At 36.1% G+C, this 27,305-nt stretch overlaps 1 protein-coding gene across 3 annotated transcripts in view; it reads right to left on the bottom strand.

The window, feature by feature from the left end:
- Nucleotides 1–8,936: 8,936 nt before the first annotated feature.
- The window catches only part of Itgb8 (integrin subunit beta 8), an 83,857-nt gene continuing 65,488 nt past the window's right edge, over nt 8,937–27,305 (bottom strand). For all 3 annotated transcript variants that reach the window (XM_048339720.1, XM_048339719.1, XM_048339721.1), the window contains 6 exons: nt 26,121–26,255; nt 22,792–23,197; nt 19,846–20,071; nt 18,560–18,669; nt 14,843–15,006; nt 8,937–14,540 (listed from right to left, as the gene is read on the bottom strand). In XM_048339720.1, the coding sequence (XP_048195677.1) occupies nt 14,418–14,540; nt 14,843–15,006; nt 18,560–18,669; nt 19,846–20,071; nt 22,792–23,197; nt 26,121–26,255 (1,164 nt within the window). In that variant the 3' untranslated portion in view covers nt 8,937–14,417. The remainder of the gene's footprint in view (nt 14,541–14,842; nt 15,007–18,559; nt 18,670–19,845; nt 20,072–22,791; nt 23,198–26,120; nt 26,256–27,305) is intronic.

Below are 27,305 nucleotides of genomic sequence, written 5' to 3' on the forward strand. Positions count from 1 at the left end.
GAATCTCCCCATAACTCAAGCAAGTAATTCCCTGTACTGTACCAGGGAAAAATGTCTGTTGTCATGCTCAGATATTTTACCCAGCCTACCCAGTCCACTCTCTCTAGTCTCATGGCTTTATTCTCATTCTTCCTTCTTGCAAATAAACAATGAAGTAGCATATAGTTCATAGATAAATGATTGACTTATGGAGATAGAGATGAGGATTTCTTATGAAGGTGATGAGCGTTGAAGTAATTAGAGAAATTTCATGTACTTTCTGAGAGTGAATACTGGTCCTTAAGGGAGACAGTGATTTGGAGAGGAGAAGGGAGAAGAGATCTGCTGGTCAGAGAATTAGCATTAGCCAGGTAGAAGAGTATAGAACCAAAGTATTTAGGGTTTATGACTCTTCCTCCTATAAAATATGGTTGAAAATGTAAATGGAAGTTATCCTATAGAGAGAAATTGAAACCAAGTGGAGTGGTTCAACATTAAAACAAAATCTGTGCATGTGAATTACCTTATCGACAACATAAGAAAGCCGTAAAAAGATTCTAGAAAAAATTCAACATCTGCCCTGAAGAACTCTTGGCAAATTAAGAACAAAGAATTTCTGCACGATGACACAAGGAAACTATAAAAAGCCTACAGGTAGTTAATTAATGTTGAAAGATTGAATGCTTTCATCTTAAGATTGAAGGCAATGCTACTCGCATCATTCCTATTCAGCACTGTCTTGAGAATCTTGGCCACACAGGGCATGACTGATAGACGATACAAAATGCCCACAATTGTACCAAAAAAGCTACTAAAACCAGTAAATGAATTTAGTACCATTACAAGATTAACAAGTCAATATGCAAACATTCATTGTTATTTCTTTCAGCCACCAATAAGAACTTGAAATTAAAATAGCACTCAAATATAAACTCCTTAGAGATAACAACACAATACATGTTCATCTCTATGCTTAAATAATTGACAGAAATAAAATGAAGACATATGATGTATTTGTGGACCAGAAGAATCAATATTCAGTTGTTGATTCCCCTCATATCAGTCTACAAACAGGATAGAATGTCATTCCAAAGCTCAGCAAGCTTTTAAAATGGAATCTGAAAGTATATTTTAAAATGCACATGCAAAAGCAGTATAAACAGAAATAGGAAAAATGTTTTGTGAAGGAAAAACAAAATTGAAAGATTTATATTATTTCATTTTGAAATTTACTATGCAGCTAGATTAATCAAACTAACATAATATTTGTAGGAAGCAGAAATGTAGATCAATGGGCTGAACATAAAAATAGGACCATCATACATTGTAGTCAATTATTTATTATTTATGTAGTGCCGGCTTTGGGACTTAGATTTAGGGCTTTGAGTTCAGCTTTCTTGATCACTGCTTGAGCACCCCACTTGTGCCATGCCTCAAGTGGGACTGTGGCTTTTTGGTTTTTTTTTTTGGTTATTTTGGAGACTGAGTCTCCAGGGCTTTTTACTGGGCTATTTTTGAAGAATGATCCTCCAGATACAACACCAAAAGCAGGAACTGAAAAAGAAAAAAAAAATCTTAAAAATGGATTGGAAAATATGTCATGAAGAATATAACATAAATAAATAAATAAATAGAATGTAAATTGAAAACTCTGAGAAAATATTTGCAGAGCACCTACCTACCTTATAGAGGACTTATCTCCAAAGCATATAAAGAGCTCTTAATTAAATAACAAAAAGGTGAATAACTTCATTTAAATCAACAGAGGGAGGTTTGTGCAGGCTTTTTCCCCCAAAGAATATGTAAATGGTGTGTTAGTCATCTATTATTGCGTAGCAATTTAACCATGGACCTTGGCACCTAGCATACTGATAAGTACCTATTATCTCATCATCATTTTGCAGCTCGGAATTCAGGAATGGTTTAACTGAGTTGTCTTGGATTCTGTTGAAGGTGTTGCCAAGGACTGCTGTCTCTGAGCCCCTTCGTAGGAGCTGTAAGATCTGTTTTCAAAGCTGCTCACTCTCTGGGATGGAAGTTGGTGCTGAGTAATGTCAGGGGGCCTGTGGACCTCCCATGGCTGTCTATGTGGGCTTTTTGAATGTCCTCAAAACATGGCAGCTACCTTTCTTCAAAGCAAGGGAGATTAAGAAGGAAGGGCAGTGGCTCCTGGCTGGCACACTGGCCAGTTCTATTGTACCCTGTCAGCTACAAGTGAGGCGGGAACCACACAGGGGTGTGGATCTCACTATCTCCTGATCAGGGCAGGGCATATCAAAGGAAAGCTCAAGGAAAGCCTTCAGCCTCTGTAGCCATTAGGGAAATGCTTTGTTAAATATGCACATTTCTTTGCAGATTCTTAAAAGGCAACACCATGAAGCCCAAAGAGGATGCCATGCACGTGGAGCATAAATAAATTGCAGATCAAAATATAAAATGGCCTGGCTGGCTTGGCACCCATAGCTCATGCCTATAACCCTAGCTACTCAGGAGGCTGAGATCTGAAGATCATGATTTGAAGCCAGTTTGGGCAGAAAAGTCCATGAGGCTCTTATCTCCAATTAACAACAAAAAATAAGAACATGAAAATAAGAATAAAAAGAAATGGAGATGTGACTCAAGTGCCCAGGTCCTGAATTCAAACCCCAAAACCACATATCAAATAAAACAAAATAAACAAGGAAAACCCCTCATCCAGTTGTAAACTAGTATCTGTCTATTATGTTGTGTATAAATTATATAAAATTTAAAATATGCAAATGAAGTCCTCTGGGCATGTGTTTAGGATGTGTGTAGGGCTCTGTGTATGATCCTGCCCTAACATTTTCCTCCATTTGTCTTTTTTTGATTTTTGAACCACCCACAGCAATAAGGAAAACTTGCTACCACCTTCACTCATCGACATTTTTAAGACCGCCTTACTCTTCTATAGAAGTGTGTGGGTTTCTTCTATTCTGTTCTTGATTTCATGATTACTGACTAATTAGACAATTATATCCCCTTACCAGAATAGAGAGATAAGATGCATGCTTATTCTTACTAAATGACTCAGGAGGTAGGAAGAAAAATTGTATGTGTATTTCTTAGTAATAGAGGAAATTGAAAAGATGGCATATATAGTTACTGTACCAGTCATCTAATTTTATTCAGAGTTCTACATAATTTTCTCTAGATGGAGTTCATGTTATCAGAGGATAAGGCACTGGAATCTGTAAGCTAAACAAATTGGTCTTTTTTTACAGTTTATTCAAGGACAAGTATGTATCATAGTATGGTCATTGTTTCGCCTACTGACAAGTATTTTAAATTTTCTATTTCAAAAGTAAAAGTGCTTAGTCTAACACAAGGAACCTAGGGAGTTGGGAGAAGTTTCAATATTTGAATTTTCAATCTCAGACTAAGGCAAGATCTCATTTAATTGAAGTATACCAAAATACAAATTCCAGTGAATTTTAGAAAATAGTAATTATATATACTGAAAATTTTTCAACAAATGCTTCATGTTTTTATTTTCCTTCCAGATTCTTTGGTCAAGAATAAAGTGTTGCCAGTTATATCCAAACTCTTATAAATCATTTCTAAAAGAGAGTGATATTATTCTCATAGTTGAATGGAAAGAAAATGATTTTTACTTTTTTTCAATAATACACTAACCTGTAGAGTGACAATAGACAATTGTTTGGGAAATATATTCCCAGACTTGTAGAAGCCATTTTTTTCTCTTGAGTTTCTCCGGGAGGTAGCAGAACTCAGGGCATTGGCCTGTGTTATAAGTACCAATCTACCACAGACATGAATCAAAATTCTAAACTCAGGGTATCCATTTCAAAAGCCATACCAACTTGAAGGCTGGACATATCACTTATTCTATTCTCAAAGAGATGTAGAAGAGTTTCACAGCAGAGATCTCTCAAAAATGGTTAACAATTGTTCTTTTTTCTCATTTTCCTCTCACCTCATCATTGTCTGTACTTTCTTCATAGGCTGAGGGTCCCAGAGTCTCAGAACAAGTTCTTAGTGCTATTTCTTTTTGAAAATCTAAAACTGTTGGGTGGAGGCCTCATACTTACTTTGGCATTCTGATAACTGTTACTCACAGGTGCTCTGTCTAGACTGATGTAGGAAGACGCCTCTGAAATCCTGAACCCATTTGTATTTGTCTGCCTAGTTCTGACTCAGATGTTTGAAGTGAATTTTGTAGCAATTTTCTACCCTTTAAACATGTCATAAAATATATGAAATTATATAATCTCAAACAAAAGACCTTTGTGAGAAAATTTGGACAGAATTTTTGTTCTTTGGTAACTAATATTTATTTAAGCCAAATAAATGAACAATGTACTACAAAAGACAATAAAGGAAGAACTTTAATTTCCCACTTACATGAATCTGCCTTTTTAATAATCTTCAAAAGGAATAGAGAACAGTTATTGCAATTAATCATCAATGGCTGTTAACAAAGTTGAGAATGCTACTCCCAGTCTGCAATTCATTCCTCAGTAATATTCTTTAAGGTGATGGTCTAGATCTTCCATTGTAGTTGCTCTTCCTAAAAGACTAACCTAGATTTCCATCCAAAATGAGAGCCAGTCCTCCTAGCTAGCTCGTCAACATTTGTAAGAGAAGATGGACTCTCACAAAAACAATGAATATCCTGAATTATTCTCTGGCCCATTTCTATTTAGAATGAATTCTATTAGAAAAATAAAATACACGAAATATCACAGCTGGCAATATATATTTATCTTCCAGCTGATGTTCATGGAAAATTAAATTGCACAAATTCATACTATGTAGATTTACATTTTGCATCCACCTAAATACCCTCTATTTCTTCTTCTCCCAACTTGTTTTATCTTATGACCCCTGGCGTCTGCCCTGGTTTCATTTATCCAATGATGAGAAACACATTATAGTGTTGTTGTTGTTGTTTTCCTAGTGGTTCATTTATTTGGAGGGCTTAATCCCTCCACATAAACATGTACAGTATATACATTATTTCCCCTTTTCATTAGTTGATACCATTAGAATCTTACCCCCTTATCAAGCTACATTACAGCAGAAATACTATCACAATAAGAGAAAAGTAGAATAAAGAAAAAATTGAATGCATTCCCATAGATCAGTGATTTTCCCCTAGGCATCCATGACTTTCGGAATTGGCTTTAGTATGTCCTTAGACTAATTCCTTTCTTTATGTCCTTTGTAGAGCAAGTTCTCTCAACTTGTCTTTACCTATATATTCTGGGTACAATGCTCATGCTTTAGGAAATGTTTTTCAAACTTTGATGGGCATTCGAACCACTTAGAGAACTTGTTAAATTAAAGCACATTTCTGGGTCCCATCCCCAGAGTTTCTAATTCAGAAAGTCCAGGCTGGGGACCAAATAACGATATTTCTAACAAGTTTTCAGGTGATGTTGATACTGTAGGCTGAAAGGTTACCCTTTACAAACAATGGAATCATAAAATATCCTGTTCTTAAGTAGGACAAAATGTAGAAAAATAAGTCAAGATGTCCTTATGTAGATTATTTCTTATGATTTAATAATGGCTAACGTGAGTTTTGGAAGCAGAACAATTTTTTGAAAGAAGTAATGAGCATGCCAATATCCCACCAAAGCAAGATTATGTCTATCACAAATCAGGTCTGAATATTGTTTTTGTTAGATCAGAATGCAGTTCTCTGGACGTCTGAACAATGCTGCGCCCGCTCCCTCAGTTCTAAATAATGCACCAGGGGGCTGGGAATATGGCCTAGTGGCAAGAGTACTTGCCTTGTATACATGAAGCCCTGGGTTCGATTCCCCAGCCACATATATAGAAAATGGTAGGAAGTGGCACTGTGGCTCAAGTGGCAGAGTGCTAGCCTTGAGCAAAAAGAAGCCAGGGACAGTGCTCAGGCCCTGAGTCCAAGGCCCAGGACTGGCAAAAAAATATAATAATAATAATAATAATAATAATAATAATGCACCAGCCGAAGCCAGTGTTGAAAGATTAACATTGTTGAGACATAGGTGCCATTTACTTTTCTTAGACAATTCATTTGCTTCTAGTTATTTCCACAACAATCATATATAAGAAATTACATTAGAAGTGATATCACTTATCTTTCAATTAAGTTTATTTTAACAATATTCAAAAGCATGATCATTGACATGATTTTAAAAGTCTCAGCTTTAGTTTTGTCTGGCCAAATATTTTGATAAAGTGAGAATTTAGTCTAAAAATCAAGGATTGGCAGGAACAATATGGTCTGCAAGACCAGACAGGAGTTTTATCCAGTTTGGAGAGAAGCCTGTAGTGACTTTTGGAGTTGGCATTAGAATTCTCTTTGACTAGCTCCTTTGTTCATAATCTTTGTTGAGCCAGTTCCTGAGACTCTCAAGTCCTCTTCCAGCATCAGCTTGCAGCCCCTCCCTTCCTACTTGCAGATCTTAACTTGCTCATGGAAAGCTCTGCTGCTCATGTCACTGACTCTGGCCTGTTATACTTTGAAATGTCCCATTCCCTATGGTATCTTTTATGTATTCAAACTTTCCCAGCAACAACATTCATCTCTCTGTACTTGTTCAAGTCTATTCCATTCAAAGACTATCTAACCAACTTTCCTTTTTTGAATATTGAGATTGTTACCAATAGTACTTGGCATCATATCTTGTTTATTTTTTTCTCAGTTGTGTACAGGGATAGAACACCATCCACCTATCACAAGTTTTATATCTTGGCATGCAAAAATAATTGATACTTTTTTCTATTTCAAAGAAAATGATCTTCTTACTAGGTAGAAGCTGAACAATCTAATGAACTGCATGGTTAGACTAATGTTGAATTTTAAGGTCTAAGTATTTTTTATTTTATTTTAAAATAAGCTTGCATCCTGAATAAAACCAATCATAAAGTACATAGAAAACAAGACAGAAATATGCCCCCCCACAAAAATGTTTGCCACTAAGAAAATGTTATTTTCAGTATTTTCTACACTAATCTTAAATGGCATTTAACTTCATATTAAAATAATTTAATAGTATTAAGTACTTTATAGTACCATATATAATCTACCAAAGGCGTTAGAGAGCATGCAATCAATGCAATGTTTAAAAATTAATTATAGTTTACATAAAAAGTACATATTGACCACATTAAATTTTAATAATATTTCTTTGCTGTACAAAATCTTTAAAACATTTTCTTTCCTAAGCATGGAAGCTTGATATTCTTAGCGTGGAAATAAAGGTCTGTATAATCTAGGACCATTGAGTTACTGCCTTTCATTGTCCCTCATTGTATCTGAACAAGATTTTAACATTGACAGATGAAGTCCAGACTCTGCTGCCTTTGGACATGCTTTATAATTTCTGCAAGTCCATGCTTCTGATCTTTCTTGTAAAGTCAACACTACAAAATTATCTTCCATGGATTTTTTTCTGTTTTCCTTTTTTTTTTTGTCATGGGACTTGAACTCAGGGCCTGGGTATTACCCTGAGCTCTTTCACTCAAAGCTAGGTCTCTACCACTTTGAGCATCAGCTCCACTTCTGGTTTTCTGGTGGTTAATTGAGATGTGTCTCATGGATTTTCCTACCCAGGCTGACTTTGAACTGTGGTCCTCAGATTTTAGCCTCTTGAGTAGCTAAGATTGGAGATGTGAGCCACCAGCACCCAGCTCTTCCATGTACAATTTCATTTTTCAGGTTTGCTTACTTCACTTCTTCCTTTGTAGTATTTAGGCTCATATATTAGCTCCACTTTATTATCACATGCGCTTTTGGTGGCATAAGGACAACTGTCAACCTACAGTAATTAGCAAAATCTATGCACCTAATGCATGGTCAGACATTTATGGAAAACTAAATGAATTCTGCCAGGGCCACTTACTTGGCCTCTTGAATATATTTATGTGAGATTCTAATTTCTCTACATCTCCTCAGAAACTCAAGGACCAATGTATCTGTGTTGCTGAGGATTTAGTGAGACAACTATATAGATACAAAGAGGTTTTCACTAATAAGTGTGCAGCTTTTCTGCAAGAATGTCAAATGCAGTGTTTAGTGAAGATGGATAACCTTCCAAGGATTAGTCCTGACATGAACATCAGAGGTGAAGGGGAAGCTCTGAAGGCTTCAGTACAAGACTTCCTTTACTATGGTTGGCCCAGATAGAAGAAAAGAGGAAGAGAGAGCCACAGGTGGTGGCACTATACTCATGCTTAGGTACCTATTTTTAGATACAGATTGGCAGTACCTATATTTAGCTGCATCTCAGAATCTTGGAATTTTATTCTCAATCTTGTACTTTGCTGAGATTCAGGAGGAAGAATCTCCTGAAGAGTGAAGGAAGGAATAGGGCCAAATAATAGTCCCAACAAAATCAGGACTACAAACCATGAAAGACTGCCGTCCAAACTCAGCTAGATGTATCCTCAACCAATAAAGGCCTATGAGACTGATTTTCTCATAGTTTCTTTCTGATCTCTCTAGCACAATCTTTCTCTTATTCTTTTGCTTAGGTGAAATAAAGCAAAACTCACAATATAGAGATCTTTAACACATTCAATTGTTTAAATATGACTCTCTAGAAATTACAATTGAAGCTAATAAATATGTTAGATTTTTGTACCAACATTTATACTGTACATTTGATAGTAGAAGTCCCTTGTAGGTGTATGTATAAACATACATATATATGCATATATATTTATGTGTATGTATATACTTAGATCTTTACCATTAGGATATTCTCTGTGTTTTCAGAATTGTGTTGTTAGCAAAGAAGAAAAGGACAATTAGCCCCACTCCTTCCTCCTTATGATTGGCTCTGCAATAGTCCAGTGCAATGCACTCTGCCAGTGATAGTGCATGAGGGTTACCACATTTTCTCATGTGACACTGTGATGTTTGTATGACAGTTTTGAAGGTCGTGAAACACATGATAAATAGAGAGCATTCTGTGTATTCATGGATCTTTGCATTTTTATTTTGAAACAAAATTTCACGTGGATTAACATCTACTATTAAACAAATGGTACATTAATTAAATGCCTTGTCATAACTATTTTAAGCTCTGTTAGAAAAATAAACATCTCACAACAATCTACAGTGTCAGCTCTTAAATAAATACATAAACCAGAAGTTAGTAGTCAATCCAAGTTATGTGAACAGGTTCATAGTATACTGTGTGAAATTATCATATTCTCAATCTCTAGTATCATTTAAGGCAATTTAACTATGTGTAGTCGAAAGCCAGAAATAATATAAAACATATCCAGTAAGAATTTTCTTCCTCCTTATAGCTATTGTGTATTCGAACATTTTAATTTAAAAATAGATTCTATATTAAATTTCTTTTTACAAAGGCAGTACATGTTAAATGAAACAAAATAAGGTTATGTCACTGATAATTTAAGAACATCTCTAATTAGTTTTGCAGAAGTTTATATAAACCTTAATAAAGTAGCTGGCAAATGTAAAATAGTTTAAAAAGTTTGTTAAATATACACAAAATGAATTTCTATATTAATATGTGCAAATTTGTACTTTCTTATAATTTAGCATTAAAATATCTTATACTCCATATTTTTAATAACATCTCTGTACCATACTTGTCTCACAGTCACATTTGTCTGTGGGACAGTGTAAATTTAGTAAACATTCCTTAGGCAAGTCATGTTTCCACCCTGATGGTCACAGTGGTTTTATTAATCTGTCCTGTTAGACAATTTTAACTGAAGTGAGTAGTAGAGGCTAAAAACACCATTGAAAGAGTTAGCTTACAAAGGTAAATTTTATACAAAAAGGTATGTCAGGTAGGTATAGGAGTAGTGTTGTTACTCTCAGGTATTTCACTAAAAGCTGCCTGGAGAGTGGAACAATTGTTTCACATAATTAAAATAACTTAAATATGCAGTTTTACAATCATCATTACATGGGCTTGGGGAAAAATTTATCTGAGCTGAGGAATACCTCAAACAAACAGAAAAGATCAAGACAAATAAAAAAAGCAGGAGAGTTTTTTCCACAAGATTGAGAGCTGCATCATATTTTCCCCCTGTCATTGACATAAGACATACAAAATGCTGTAAAATCTATTGTGATGGTTTTCATGTAATATTTTTCCAGTCAATTTTGAAAGAAAATGGAGATGATTTTTACAAAAGAATCCCTTAGAAAGGAATAGAAGGAACAAAATTTTGTTAGCAAAATTGTGTGAAAACTACCTATTCTTGTCAATTATGTTTGCTAAAATGACAGGCACTATTATAAAACAAAAACAGAAAATTTGAAGCCTTTGTAACTTCCAGATACACAGGATTTTAGCTCATATTCATTTAGGCTCCAAATGCATGTGATTAAGTTACACTGAAAATCAGTTTCACATATTACCATAGATGAATTCACAAACATTGATAAGAAAAAGAATACCCTTACATCCATGACTGATTAGTTAAAATTGAATTAGTGTAACATTACACAAGCACATACACTATACCCAAGTGGTTCAAGAGATATCACAACTATAGAGATGTTAAATTTAAAATAGAGTGGCCCTAGAATTAATGAGACATATGTAGGGATATATGTACACACATATGTATGTACATATATGTGTGTATGTATGTGTATGTACATATACATACACACACATACATACATACATACATACATATATCCAGCTGCACATAAGAAATTTGCTATGGAGGAATTGTGAAAGAAATGAAAAGGAAATAATTTGTGAAAATGCTAGTTCTATATTCCTTTGAAGAGGTTTGCATTGCATGAGATGGAGCACTTTAGGCCAATATTCGTGAGGATAGTCATAAATTAAAATATCAAGAGTAAGCAAAATAGAATATGCACAATGATTGGACTGTGTAATTGCATTTCATTTGCTTCTTTAATGTAAACCTGTAGGTCTCAAATCCTTGGAAATGGAAAGAACTATGCAAACTTAAAATTTTTAGCTTTTAATGGGTCTCACTTTGTTCAAGAGCAGATTCAAATGTATGTTAAAATCACTAAATTGCTTTGGAAATGAAGGACATATTTATACCATTAAATGATGTTCATTTGTTTCATAATTAGTGTTAGTGAGCTTGAATCATTTGAGGAATTCATTGGGCAAAGCAATCAAAGAAAAGAGGAGTCATGAAAGGAAAAGCCACAAAAGCCTAATTGGCTCTACCAGAGACCAGGAGCAATGTGATTCTATAATTTTCATGGTTTGTCATAAAATATTTCAGTGTCTCCTGGATGCCTGTTGCTATTCACAAATTTTTTTTTTCAAAAGAGATTCAGTAGATATTACAAGTACTTGTGATGTATTCTTTGGTGATGTATTGCATCGATGTATCCACTATCTTTGATTTAAAAAAAAAAATTGGTCTCCAGATACACTTATGGTTAAAAAAAATTTTGTAAACAAAAGCTAAATTGAACATTTGGGATAGAATTTTAGCAAATTCCTGAGTCAGCCAAACAATCTATAGGGCTTTATAAATAGTAGAAAATTCCAAACATATAGCAAATTTCTATAAACATTTATGCACTGCAGTGTAAAGATGTCTCAGAGGAAGAAGTTTCACATAGCTTTATTTTTGTGTGTGTGTATATTTGTGTATGTATAAGATGGCACTTTTTTTTATTCTTACCTACTTTAAGACATAAAACATGCTCCTATACCAAAAGTGTTGTTCAAGTTCTTAATTTTTTGCTAACAATTTAAGATCCAATTAGTCATGTTTAATATAAGTAAATCTCAAAAGGCTCCTGTGGTCATAGTAGTTGAAAGTAAGCTCTATTTACATAAGTTATTAAATTTAAGGATACCCTGTATCACCTTCTAATTAATTCTTAGTCAAATAGTAATTCTTTCCTCACAATGCACTACATAATTATTCAAGTAAAATATAAGCCCTACACTCACTAAGAACTAGCTCTTTAAGTAAGAAAGGAAAAGAGGAAGCACAAGAAATCCCAAGTTTAACTATGTTTCATCACCTAGCACTGAAATGACTTCCTTGTCTTGGTCCATTTTAAGTTAGTGCAAACAAGTGATGGTTTGGAAAATATAAATCTTTCATTTTTTATGATTTCATTTTATTATGCTTCTTTGCTCTTTAACATGGAAGTAAGATTACTTTTCATAAACATTGTAATATTCATTTTAAAACAATCATTTTATCTTCTATTTTTTCTTCCTAGGGACTTTTCAAGTATCCATTTGTGTTTATAAAAGGATACTACTATAGGTGACTGAGAATAAAATACAATTTTATTTTATCTTCAGTGACCAAAGTATTCACTATGCTTTGTTTCTTTGTTTTGGCTATTACTAGGGCTTGAACTCAGGTACTTGCAATTCTGGAGATGTTTTGTCATGACTGGTGTTCTACTGCATGGACAGAACCTCCAGTCTAACTCTTTACTAGACAACTGGAGACTTTCTGCCCTGGGGTTGGCTTCAAATTGAGGTCCTCCATGTCTCAACTCCCTGAGTAACTATGATTATAGCCATTGGTGACCTATGTGTTAGAGACCAAGGATTTTTTTCTTGCACAAGTGAACCACAGTGTTGAACTATGAGAATGCCCCCAATCTTTCTCTTAGGGAAAGCAACAGAATTCAATTTAACATCCTGATTGTTTTGCTGCAGGAGTCTGGGTTTGCTACATCTAGAACAATTTCTGTGTTTTTCAGTTCTCTTTAGAGGAAAATCTAGGATGGAAGTAAGTCTTCATTATAATGCAAAGACCTAGAACTTCACAGAAGTTCTGGAAGACAGCAAATGTCTGGGGTTAAGTATAAGGTCATATTTTTAAGGGAATTCTTTCCTTGAAGGTGTAACTCTGAGCTATACACAGGACAGATGGAAGTTAGAACTCACAGGTCTCTGTATCAAGGCTTCAAGATGAGTCGTGTACAGCTCCCAGGAGCACTGGAGGCTAGCAGGGAGCCACACAGCCTAGGATGTGAAGAAAGGATTCTCCTGCTGTTAGGCCATGTTTCAGTCTCTTATCAGGAGAGGGTGGGCAGGGAAACCTGGAAGCCCATTATGGATCATTCAGTTTCATTGACTGTGCTGTGAAATTTTCTCATATACTTTTAAATCATGTTTAAAAATATTCATCAATTGAATGTTTAAAACTTCAAGAGGTAGCATGATATTGTGCAATGAACACTGGCCCTGTAACGAGAAGATAGCTAATTTCTAATGTGGTCACTTTATACTGATTGGGTTTTTTGTCATTGTTGTTTGTTTTCTTTCTTTTCTTTTGAGAAATCATTTATATTTTCTAAACCTCAGTTCCTTATTACCTACTCTCCTCCAGTTTCATACTTTTATGAACTCTGGCAAGAAGGGTTCTGGTGACTCAAGGCAAGGTGTTTTGGTGCATGGAAGAGCAAAAAATAATATAGTTTTGCATTTGAGAAATGTTGATGCCTACTTGAGATCAAGACCTAAGAAACCCCATTTAAAAAATGGTACTTGACTAGAAGCAGAGTTTCTAAATACATTGTAGATTTCAGTTTACCAATTTCAATTCACTGATAGATAAATGATATGGTGAAATCATCCAGTTTACCAGGTAAGAAGATACCAAACTCCACATATTCAAACAACGAAGCTATTCAGATTTAGAAGATACTTTACAGTGTCCATTATTAACATTCAGCATTTAAAACTAGTATTCTAATAAAGTGACATTGTATTACAGGTTTTTATGGCAGTAGTAACTTAGCACTTATTAAATCCAGTCATCTGTGACATAAACGTCCCGGAAGGAAGAAAAACTAAACATAAATGGCAAAAGAAGAGAATGTTGGAATCAGCATCCATTTTCGAAAAGTGGCAAACATAAATACACATGCATCAAACTATACAGTTTCAAAAAGCAAAACCCATTACAATTGGATCTATCTGTCCACCTCTTGAAAGGGTGAAACTAACCCTTTATTCATCTGGCTGTTCTTGTCAAGCCTCTGCCAATTGTTGAAGTGTGCAGCCACTTCAGAATGGAACTGCCAGGTTAGATATTTCCCACCTGCATGCTCTGTGCAGGGCTCACTGCATCCTTGAAAAGACACAGTGCTAACTTGCCTGTCAGCATTGTGTCTCTCGAGGAAGCAGAAGAAGGGCAGGTACCTGTAAAGTGTAATCAGTGCTCTTCAGATGACCTACATTCTATGCTGATCTAAATAAGTTATATATTACAGTAAAGTGCTACAATGACACTAGTCTTAGTCTTTAAACAGTAGTTAGACACACTTTTTTCTCTGAAAAATTCAGCAGCTAGGCGAGTCACATGACGATGATGCTTGCCAGCACTCAACCAGGAAGGGGCACAATCTCCAGCAACATGTTTCCTCCTGTGACTTTTGTTTTTTTAGGAGCAATTATTTTAAAAATCCAGTTTCCCATAGAATACTATTTTATCTTTATTTAGAAGTTGCACCTGAAAGTCTCATGAGCATTGAGTTTGCTGATGTCCAGTTTGATTTCTTCAGGTTTCTCACGTCGGTATGTTACTGCTCTTGTGCAAACGCTTTGCAGAAGCAATTTATCCTTGATGAAGAAGAAATAGCATTATTAATTAATTAGCAATTAAGGGCCTAAACATTGTAACTAGACAATAACTTACTGATAACCATACATATATATATATTCCATCCTGGGGCTTGGTCTCAGGGCTTCTTTTAGCTCAAGGCCAGCACTCTACCTCTTGAGCCACAGCGCCACTTCCAGCTTTTTCTGTTTATGTGGCGCTGAGGACTCGAACCTAGGGTTTTGTGCATACTAGGCAAGCACTGTACCGCTGAGCTACATTCCCAGTCCCTGGTAACTGTTTTCTAACAAAATCTACTAACCTTTTTTGAGGTGGACACTCTGTAATCTGATGAAGACTTGATTTTATTACTATTCCATTGTAGTATCACCTGTCTAACAATAAGGACTTTAAGCAATCCAATCAAGAATGTAACTATGAATATGATGAAAAATATTCTCAAGTAGCTTGGAGTAGATAAGCATTCTGCAAAACAGCAAACAAACAAATAGTTTTCAAACACATTCAAGTAAATACATCAAACATTTCTATCTAATCCATGCATTTACACCTCAATGAATATAATCAGGGATATTTGCAAATCTGCCTTTCTGAAAAATTAGGGACTGAAATTAATGTTGATTCAAAATAGTCAACTCTAATTTTTATTGCATATTTGTTATTAAGATGTTTTCTTTCTTTTTTTTATTAAGATGTTTTCAACAGAAAACCTTCCTTTGGAGAATAATCACAACTAAATTATTGAATTATTTCGTTGGAACTTGACTCCACAATTGCATTAGCTGGGAGGTACCCAAGTCCTTTCCCCAAATGTAATTTTATCTATGGCAGTGAGAAGGGAAGTTTTTTTCCCCTTTCTTTTTGTGGTATGTGTTGTTGGGCATTATGTGAAAAATAGGATTTTAAAAAGCTATTTCACAGTTCAGGCCTTAGCATATGTTTCTCTTGCTATTCTTTTTATTTGTTTGGTGAATATCAGTAATGGAAACTACAGTAAACATCTGTAGAAGCTAAATTCAGTGCCCCTCTAATAGAAGAATAAATATTTCCTCTGAAATTGCAGTGTAAGATTTCACTATTGTTACACATGACTTCTCCAAGAAATAGGAGTGTCCAATTTAGGAAAATACACAAAGCTCTTGCTTCACCTTTTATTAATTGAATTTTTACTAGTCTACTCTGCTTGCTTCCAAAAGTTCATTATGTGTTTCTTTTCTGACCACAAAATAAGTACTAGAGAAAGCAATAGCAACGCCATGGCAAAAAGAGCAGCATGCTGGACCTCTCTCTTTCAGCAACAGACCTTTGGCAACATTTTCATTGGAAAATCTGCAGCTCTGCTGTTGCCAGAGGTATTACCCTAATCTTAGAGGAACAAGGTTGCAAAATACTGGGTATTCCACAAGAGTCATCAGCTGCCCCAGATTCATAAATGACTTCCTGGCCTAAATAGGTATAGGTTCCTCTACCCCTGCTGCAGACTTCGGAATCCTCATCTCAAAGGTGAAGTCATCCTTCACTCTAGGGAGCTTGAGAATACCATATCATCCAAACCTGGGTGACTTGGGTCCAAATTTTGAGTGATAACCAACTATGCTCTTCACTAAGGTGAAAGCCCAATGACAAAAGCAGAAGATCCTCTCCATGGGTGAAGGATGAATAGAGATCAATTTCTCTTAGTTAGTTCAAAGGGAACTTGAGGAGAATGTCAAAGGCAGACCCCAGAGTTATTCACTGGAGTACAAAAGCCAGGACCCCAGGTGTAAGATTTCCATGTTTATAGATTGAATGTTTATAGATTGAATGGCAGTGGAATGTGAACTGTAGTGTTCGAAGGGTGAGGCCCTTTGAAATCCCAAAGCCACCTTCAGGTTAATGGTCTTCTTGCTTATTGTCGTGATGGATTGTCAGGTCCCTTGGTTGATTTAGGCCACTCAGGCAGCTAATGTAGATCTGCAGAAGGGGCACGTGCCTTGATCCCATTTCCTGGCTTTTTGCCTGGTAGAAGCTTAGCCAGAGAGACTGAAGGAAGGCCCTTTAAGTGTGATTGAGTGGATAGATAATAGAGGTGCCTAACCAATGCCCTTTCCCTCTTTTTGCACAATAGCTGTCAAGGGGAGGAGAGCCCTCTAGCTACTAAATACATTTCAGAGATATTTCTAGCAGGTTAATACAGAGGACATTATTGGGGGTTCAAATTTGCATGTGCTTTGAAATGCTGTGGATGGTCAAAGATTTAGCCCTGGCCTATGCTTTTCTTAGTTTAGGACAGGCCAGGGCTTTTCCTAAGGAGCTTTAAGGAAATGCTGTTTGTAACAACACTTAAGCAAGTGTAGTGTTTACTTCATGTAATAAATGACATGTTGACAGTAAGGGCCCTACTTATTAGAAAGATAGTTGGCTTTCTACAGCAATAATATAGTCCCAGCTGGCTGCATATGGGGCTGTTTCAGAACCAAATTCATTATGGGTTAAGATGAGGGTGGATGCAAGTGAAAGGAAACAAAGCTCAAGACAAAGTTTATTCTGCTCTCAAATCTCATTAAGAAGAGCTGGGATTTTTCTTCCAGTATGGAGGAGAAACTTGCAACAGTATAAACCACTTCAATGAAGACAGTAGGAGAAGTTTCAGTGAAGGCCTCATTTCAGAGTTAATTTCTAATTTCTTCTATTTCTTCCCTCTGTCCAAAGTGGAATTATGACATTTGAGATCCAGTAATTTTGTATATGTATTGGTACTGGGGTTTGAATTCAGAGCCTGGGTACTGTCCCTTAGGTTTCTACCCAAAGCTAGCCTTCTGCCAATTGAGCCACACCTACACTTCTGGAGGTGGTTAATTCAAGCTAAGAGTCTCACAGACTTTCCTGCCTGGGTCAGTTTCAAACCTGAATCTTCAGATTGCAGCCTCCTGAGTACCTAGGAGTACTGGCATTAGACACCGGCACCCAATGAGTGCTAATAAAATTTTGTTTCAGAATAGTCTTAGCCTACCTTTTGGCTAAGATTAAGTGTAGTATTTCTTATCAACTTAAAAGTACTCTTCTTCGTTTTCTTTCCCTATGTATGTATGGGCATGCATACATGGGTTACTTTCTGCACTTCTTTCATCTTCAATGGTTTATTTAACATCATAGCATCAAGAATGGTATTACCATCACCAGTTCACAGATCAGGAACTATGGTAGAGCACAAGTCTTGAGCAAAAAATTTAGGGACTGTGCCTAGGTCCTGAGTTCATGACCCAGGACTCTCTCTCTCCCTCCCCTCCCCTCTCTCTCCCTCCCCTCCCCTCTCTCTCTCTTGAGTGCACACACAGACACATAAAAAAGAGTGATGCAAAGTACAAGTTACAAACTTGTTAAATCATGTACATTACCTGTGTTTTATGTATATCTATGATACCTCAGAAAACTTTTCATAAAAAAGAAAGCTATGCTTTGTAATGAACTCAAAAGTGAACTCACTGATCTTTGTGCGTGTGTGGTCCTGGAGCTTGAATTTGGGGGATTTGGGCACTATCCTTGAGCTTCTTTGGCTCAAAGCTAGTACTCTACCATTTTAGCCACAACACTACATCTGGCTTTTATTGGGAGGGGGTAGTTAACTGAATATAAGAGTTTCATAGTCTTTCTTTCCCAGGCTGGCTTAAAACCATGATCCTCCGATCTCAGTCTCCTGAGTATCTAGATCATAGGTGTGAGCCACTAACTCCCAGCTTTTCTTTCTTTTTTCTTTTACCAGTCCTGGGCCTTGAACTCAGGACCTGAACACTCTCTCTAGCTTTTTTTTGCTCAAGGCTAGCACTCTGCCACTGGAGCCACAGTGCCACTTCTGGCCGTTTCCTATATATGTGGTGCTGAGGAATTGAACCCAGGGCTTCATGTATACAAGGCAAGCACTCTTGCCACTAGGCCATATTCCCAGCCCCTTCCTTTCATTTTTTTTTAATGTTTAATTTTTTTCCATAGATCCTTTCTATTGCTTGGATAAGTGATTTGAGGATGAGCTGCTGTTTACCTGGTATCTGGTCCACATAGATCTGCTGTTCCGCAAGAGCACATGAGGTTTTACACTGGTCAAGTAGAGCTTGAGACAGATTGTGAGTGTGAAGGCATTGCATACAGTTCCTGTGAGGGGGGTTGAAAACAGTTATTTCTCTAATACAGTGGTAGAAGGTAGTATTTTCTAGAACAAATAAAATAACAAAATAGTGAGGAGATAATGGAAATTTTAATGAGGCCCATCAGGAAAAAAAATACTATTAAGATGTTGAAACACTGCTTTTCCAAATGATTTAAAAAATTATTATGTATAATTAAAAAATCTACTTGAATTAATGATCTGATAAAAGTAAATATTTTAAAAAATTGGAATAAGTCAAATTGGAAAATGCAATAACATTTAGATTGGTAGTCTTAGAGCAGGTCTTGAATTTCAAAGGAAAATTAATTATATTAAAATATTAATGTCACTTTTATTTAACATAATCTTCCTTTTATATAACATTAATTTATATGGTACTTCATAGCCATTTTATTCTCATTAAAATATTAAAATTAAAATACAATAGTAGTAGTAGCTAACGTTATTCTATAATTACTATGCACCAAATACATTTTGTTATATATAAATTATTTAATTGTTTCACAGAACTCTTGCAAGGTATTATGATTATTATTGCTTTCAAACTAGGGCTCAGTTTGACAAACTGTGGTACATCAAACAAGTAACTAGTAAGTGGCTCCTATCTTTAGAAATTATCTTTGAAGGAGCTTCAGTGGCGCAATTGGTTAGCGTGCAGTACTTATAAGAAATTATCTTTGAAAACAACCTATGGGAGTGAATGTGCAGATTTATTCTGAATCTTTTATAGCCACCTAATAGACCAAAGATTATGATCTAAGTTTCTAGCTCTTAAATTCTCCTATTCCATTTTGTAACAATCTTGGGGCTTGAACTCAGGGCCAGGGTGCTATCCCTGTGATTTATTTATTTATTTTACTCAGGACTGGCACTCTACCACTAGAGCCACAACTCTGTTTCTGGTACTTTTGGTGCTTAACTGTAGATAGGAGTCTTACAGACTTTTCTGCCCAGGCTGGCTTCCAATTGAAATCCTCAGATCTTATCCTCCTGAGTAGCTAGGATTAGAGGCATGAAGCACTGGGGCCTAGATCCATTGTTGTGTTGCTGTTATTATTATTAATAATTTTCAACTATTGAGATTAAGGAAGACAGAATAAGGAAGAACAGGAGGCAGCTGTCCTAAAGCACTGCTTTGCCTGTGCTTGCATCAGTCATACCAGTTGTCACTGCAGGCTGTGGAACAGGTGGGGCAGTGTTCACAGAAGCGCCCGATGCTCCTGGGATCTGTGCATTCACACCTGCCACACACGCAGGTGCCTCGCCCGCTGCACACTTGGCCTTGGGAGTTGACACACTGCTGGGCTGATGCTGATGGGCACTGGCACCGATCCCCTTCCCAGCCTCCGAAGCACCGGCATCTTCCTGTTTCACACTCTCCATGCCCTGCAAGGAAGTCACCTCAGTACTCAGGTTACCATCACCACTGATTTTGCCAGCAGTCTCCAAACCATATTCCAAGTCTATCTCTCTGGCACCACTCTCAGTTGAGTGAATAAAGACATCACTTTCTATGAGTCTAGCCTATGAGTCTAGTGTATCTATTTTTAAAGCTGTGTTAGTGTAGGTAATTTATCCATACTAATAATATTGGGCCAATAAGTATGAAGGGAATACTTGTATGCCATTATGCACTTGATTTTAAATAAGAGAAAACATTATGAAGAGACTTAAGTAATGTGTAAATTGATGTTTTAAATTGATGACTTTTGTGTGTGTGAATATGTGTGTATGCTGGTACCGGGGCTTGAACTCAGGGCCTCACAATCCTACTCTAGGCTTTTGGACTTAATGCTAGGTGCTATTCTCATTTGAGCCACTCTGCTACTTCTGGCTTATTGCTGGTTAATTGGAGATAAAAGTCTCACAGATTTTCTGTGTGGGCTGTCTTACAATCGTGATCCTCAGATCTCAGTTACCTGAGTAGCTAGGATTACAAGAATGAGCCACCAATGCAATGAATGACTTGTGTAGTCTGTTCTATTAGTCTTTCTATTGCTAATGTCCCAGGACAAGTTTTGGAGAGGATAGAACAAATCTTCAGTGTTGTTAGTAGCGTGTATAAAAATATGGTCTTATGAGAAGCTGAAAAATCCTTTCATATCCTCAGGAAGTGATATGAGATAGGTAGTAATTGAAAAAGAGAAAGATGACATGTGGGAGGTAAGGATGGATGGGCAAAAGGGTAGGGAAGGGCATTTATGTAAGCAAATTCACTGTGGACATATTGTTTATGCATAATTAAATGAATTTTACACTTTAAGAAGTGCCCAAAATTTCATATGCCAATGTGAGAAAAAAATTTACAAGAGGTACCTTTTGTAAGGTTACATAGTTTTTCCCAAGCTTAGTTGACTAGAGGTAAAATAATTTTCCTTATTCCTCTCTCCTTCCTGTCTTCTCTCACTTCTTTTCGTCACCCTATCTCTCTTGTTTCTAAGCATCATACAGATTCGCTGTCCCATAGACTGTGATGGGATGGCTCAATTTGCTAAGTGTAAAGCTTGCAAGTCCAGGCCAAATGAGTGTCTGCCAAATTTTGCTCCCCTGGGCAGCCTCCATTATAAATTCCAGCTAGCTGACTTGTGAACATATTTTTTTATTCCCAAAAAGGAGTAGTGGGAAACAAGCATGTCAGTCCCAAAGCTTACACTCATATATAACAATATAAAACACCTCAAAGCTGATTCTTAGCAACCTGTGTGTCAATAGTACTGTAGTCACACAGATAGTTCATCACATTCAGTTTTTCTATTTCCCTGTAAGGACTGAGATTCTCAATGAATCTGTAATTTTCACAGATTGAGAGCTGTGCAGAATGATCACAAACAATTCTGTCTCTTCCCTGCATAATAATATTTCCTTTCTTTTTAAAATAAATAGACAGTAAGTGGAAGTATGGCTCAAGTGGTAAAACACTGGCTCTAGCAAAACCAAACCAAACCAAACCAAAACAACAACAACAACAACAAAATACAAGCAAGCAAGAGTGAGGCATCAAGTTAAAGTCCCCCTAAAAGGAACTATAAGGAGATAATTTCTGGTTCATTTTAAAATCATATACCCAAATTCCAGTCACAGCTGCATAAGTGTTTGGAGTAGAAAATATTCTGTCTATATAATAAAATGGAAAGACAACTTGCCATTGTAAATTTAGGTACTACAGACCAAGTTTAGCTTACACAAGAGTAGAAAATGTATTTTTACAGGTGTGTTAACATAGCCTCTATTTATGACAGTGAAATATTTCCATCCATTAACAGTTTGACAAATATTTTAAGTCCTAGTACTTAAATATGTTTTTACTATAAGTGAAATTTACCACATTGTCATGGAAATAACCACGAAAGAACATAAATGACAGGTAGTTTATTTTTAATCTTCAAAAATTGTCCATATTTTCTGGACACTCGCCTGTAGGTGGCGGTAAGCTCAATTAGGCAAACAATAATAAACATTATCTTGATTTTTTTCTTTTTTTTTTATGTCATTTAAAAACTTGATCTGTGTGTGGCCAGGAGGACTGGTCTTCTAGATTACTAGATTCCTCAATATTTTCTTGAATTCTGTCCTTTGGCAATTCTGTTGTTGATGGTGGCCTAAAAATAAACTGGAGAGGTTTAAATGACAGCACACTCACAATACTATCTATAATGATGCATTTAGAATTTTCTAGTGAATGGAAAGGATATTTATGTAGCTCACTTCCCTTCATCCTGACAGAAATAAAGTCCTCTGAGAAAGCAGGAAGGAGGGGCTACTGGACAGAATGAATCAGATGCTTGTAGAAGAATACCCTTATTCTTCTAAAATACATGTCAACCATCATCACTAATTTCCTTTTCTGGTATAAAAATTTCCACAGTCAAGGGATCCATGAAGATCATAGATTACTTCAGGTTTTGATATAGAATTATATTCTATACACTCAAACTATAAAATCGTGTGCTATAGATCAGTTGCAACTTCACTGAACATCCTCTGAAACCCTGAGCCTTTCATTCAGATTGAGTGATGGCAATTTATAACATGGGACCTAAAGACACACTAATACATAGGCAAGCAGAACAGTGATTAGTGAAAAACTGTCTGTGTATAGTACTCACCGGCGCAGAGACTGCCATGGTGATATGGACAAGAAAAGTCATCCTTCTCACAGAACTGTCCATATACTTTCCCAAGCTTTGTTTTGTGACATAGACACTTCCCACATATGCAAACTCCTCGACCGCTGCAAATGGGTTGGTCCTTGTGTGACTGGCAACTCTCGGATGGAAATCGGTCTTCACTCAAGTGACATTTACTCTCATCACAGTGCAAGCACTTGGGATCCAGGAAGGCCTCATCCATACACTGCCTCTCAGGCCCTCTGTGCTCCTCACACTGGCAGTGGCAGCTTCTGTGTATATGAAGTTTAGTGGTTTCATTGAAACCAATAGGTTTTAGAATTGCAAAGCTTTTTCCTCCCATGACCTCGCAATTTTTCATTGTGACTGTTACATTGAAAAGAACCTGTATTTAGGAGGGAAAGGAAATATATTTACATGTTTTTATATTTCTAATACTTTTATCTATTTAAGAAAGAGAGACAGACAGAGATAGGGAGATAGAGAGAGAGGGAGAAAGAGGGAGAGAGAGAGAGAGAGAGAGAGAGAGAGAGAGAGAGAGAGAGAGAGAGAGAGAGAGAGAGAGAGAGAGAGAGAGAGAGAGTATTGGGGCTTGAACTCAAGGCCTGGGCACTGTCACTGGCTTGCTTCCTTCCTTTCTCCCTCCCTCCCTCCCTCCCTCCCTTTCTTTCTTCTTTAGCTTAAAGGCTGGCACTTTACCACTTGAGCCACAGTTTCACTTCTGGTTTTGGGGGTTTAATTGGTGATAAGAATCTCATGTACTTTACTGCCCAAGCTGCATTGAATCTCTATCCTTAGATCTCAGCATGCTGAGTGGCTAGAATTATAGGAAGGAGCCATCAGCACCTGGTATTGTTTAATATTTGAATCAGTAATATACCATTTTGGAGAAAACAACAATTATAAAACATATATATATATATATATATATAATCTTTTCCTTGTGTAGATGAAATATCTTCTTTTTCATGTAATTAATTTTCTAATTAATAAATTCAAGAATTAAAAAATAATGATTGCAATTTAACCCTATCCTAGCATTAAATAGATCTTATATACCTATTTATAGCATCTTTGTTGGCTACTGTCTTAGGACAATTTGGAAAGAATATATTACCTTCTGGATTCATCCTTAAAATGTGAGCTTATTGAGTATTGGGCACAAGAGGCAGGTAAACCAAAGTAATAGGCACCTGATCTACTGGTTTAGCATCTGGAAGTGTTCTGTTTATTCTTCACATTTTCTAGGCATATGAGTAGATTTCATAGTCAAATTAAAATTTTAGTTGACAAAGGCCATAAATGGAACAAATCAGAGGCTTTATGTGATATTACTCAAGAGAAAGAGGCTCAGCTTTCCATTCCTTAGCTCTTAGGACCTCAAGTTACAGACCTTAAGATATTTCAGATGGAGAAGGTCAGTCAGAAATAAGGATTTCCTGGGCTTGGTTTTCTTCATGACAATATGGAGTTTCTTTCTCCTGCCAATATTTCCTTTTTCAACTTTTTTAGTTTTGCAGAAAATGATTGATTTAATATGTCTATTCATTGATTCACTTTACTATCTTTGTGTGTTTTGGCAAACAAGAAGCATATATAACTTTGTTCACACTGAGACAAATTTCATTGTAATTTGAAAATAATTCCTGCTAGCTATGCATTCTGTTTAGAATTATGTTGTACTATATCATCTTATACATAACATAAATTACTTACATTTAGACTTTCATATATACTAGGAAAGTTAATGTTTTTATATAAAATACAATTGGTATTGAAGTTGTACTAGAAACGTTTTTGTTTCTAAGAAGGTTAAAGATTAGCACATGAGCAGGTGCCAGATGCCTTTTTCTGTGAGCCAAACTGTTTAGATGACTTGTTTGAAAGTATAGGGGAAAAAAGAAGCATACATAAAGAAAGAAAAAATGTGAGAAGTAAAGAAAACTGTTCTAAGTAAGGTTTTTTGAAAGAAATAACTACATAATTTTTCATTTATTAGAATTCCTTTTTTGCAATTTAATGGAAATTGAACAAACATGTTATAAACTGATATAATATGTCTTTTCAACAAAATCTAAGGAGAAACTACAGAATTAAATACTTGAAATAATTAATTTAAAATGTACAGCTGGTGGGCAAAATCACACTGCCTACAGATTCTAAAATTCCCAAGAAGGGAAAATAATTTCTAACTAAAATGAAAGGAAAATTCTCTTTTATTCAATCTTAGAATTTTAGGACATTCTATTTCTTTCAATCTCTGTTCTTTTCCCCCCCAACAGCATGGCATTAAAATAATTACTAACATATGTAACCTCAGAGTTGGAATAGAGACTAGAAATCTAGTTCAAGCCATCTACTTAAAAATCAGGTAACTGAGTCAGGCTTTGATGGTTTAGGTCTATAAATTCTAGCTATTCAGGAGTCTGAGAGCTGAGGAAATTGCAGTTCAATGTCAGCACAGACAGGAAAGTCCTGAGACTTTTACCAAAAATGAACCAGCAAAAAGCTGTAAGTTAAGGTATGATGCACGTGGTAAGGTTTGAGCTTTGAGCCAAAACAGCTAACGGAGAGTGAGGCCCTGAGATTAAGCTCCAGTAACAGGCATGCATGCTCTCCCACACCACACACAACAGGCAATGACAGCTCAACCTACAAGGACTCTCTGTAAAAGCATTTTCTATGTGCTCCTCCCTATTGGATCAGTTTTAGTGAATCCCTGTTGCACTGGACTATTCCAGATATTGCTCTAACCCAGACCTCTCTTCTCTGTATCTCGTCCCTTCCTAGCTAAGTGATGCTACTTCTCCTTTCTGATTGTTCTTAACAAATTTCCCTATCTCCTTATCCATGTACCGAGGCTATCACAAAGTGGATTTTGGAATTCTTAGCATTTCTCAGCTGCTACAGGTTGGTGGTTTATTTTGTACCATTTCACAGTTACTCTGAGAATTAGTAGGCTGGAACTAGATAGACTTATCATTATAATTATGGATACTACTTTCCTGAAGAGATGTGATTCTTTCATCTACACAAGTTGTTCCACCTAAGTTTTAAATTAAAACCTAAAAACTTAGTAAAACACACATCTATTTTTAACTTGAAAGTTAGGAGAGAACAGTCAATTGAGTTAAAACACAAAGAAACTTTTGGGAGAGGCAATGAAAGTTACTTTGAAGTGTGAATAAGTTTCTTGCAATCAGTAGTAAGAAAGCTTTTCAGAATGGTTGATTTTTTTTTTCTGGAAGAAAGCATTCATTCTTCACAACTTAATTTATTTTAAATGAGAAAAACACAGAGCCACATACTTCATCATTGCTTGTCACGTTTCCACAGCCAACAGTTCCTGGCTTTCTGGTCCCATTTGGACAGATGGCAGTAACGTTGAAAAGAATGCCATGTGCCTGGTTTTCCACCTGAACTTTTACCTCTGAGATGAGTTTCTGCCGAGACATCATTTTTAAATTACAGATCCAAGTAGTTTCAAGTGTAAACCACAAAGCAAAACCAAGCTTATTAAATCACTTCAGGTTTACTTTTTAACTAAATCAAAGTCTGTCTCTACAAAAGGATTAATAAAAACAGCATTTCACACAACAACCCAATTATATTTGAATATGTAAAAATTGCTAAATGATTAGATTACCTCCATTTAAATGGTTTTATTTTGTTGCATATGTACTATAACTCCATTTAATTACTTCAAAAATAATTCTCAGCCTGCTCTGTGAAAATATTCCTTTAAAATCCAGTACTATGTATATGTTACGATGATATCTAAATAAAACATTGGGAATATCCTTTATCACAAAGAGTACATTTTGACAGCTAAAATGTAGGCTATTGTAATCCTAGCTACTTGGGAGGTTGAGATTGAGATGATTATATTTCCAATCCAGCCTGACAATTAGGTTCTTATGACTCCATCTCAATAGATGAAACTGAATACTGTGACTGGCATCTGTAACTCCAGTTAGCTCTGGTAGGGAGTAATTGGTCCAGGATGGCTTGGGAAAAAAGCAAGATGTCATCTCAGAAATAGGCAAGAAAACAGAGCAGGTATGACTGAGGTGGTAGAGTATTCCTCTGTACACAATGCCTGGAGTTCAAGGCTTGTGTTTAAGGTTTTAAAGTATGGCAATCTAGTCTATGTGGTAATACCATGCATAAAAGGAACATGCTTCTAACATATACAGTTACTAAAGGAACATTTTAACTTCAAACACTCATGACTTAAGGCAGAATGTTTATGGATTCAAAGTTGAAAGCTACATTTTTGAGAAGGGACATCTACACTGTTGGCACAAGAATTGCCTGACAGACATTGATTCATAAGATTCTGCAAGAATGTCTTTTTTTTTTTTGGCCAGTCCTGGGCCTTGGACTCAGGGCCTGAGCACTGTCCCTGGCTTCCTTTTTCTCAAGGCTAGCACTCTGCCACTTGAGCCACAGCGCCACTTCTGGCCTTTTTCTGTATATGTGGTGCTGGGGAA

The sequence above is a fragment of the Perognathus longimembris genome, chromosome 2 (assembly GCF_023159225.1).
Source record: "Perognathus longimembris pacificus isolate PPM17 chromosome 2, ASM2315922v1, whole genome shotgun sequence".
NCBI lineage: Eukaryota > Metazoa > Chordata > Mammalia > Rodentia > Heteromyidae > Perognathus > Perognathus longimembris.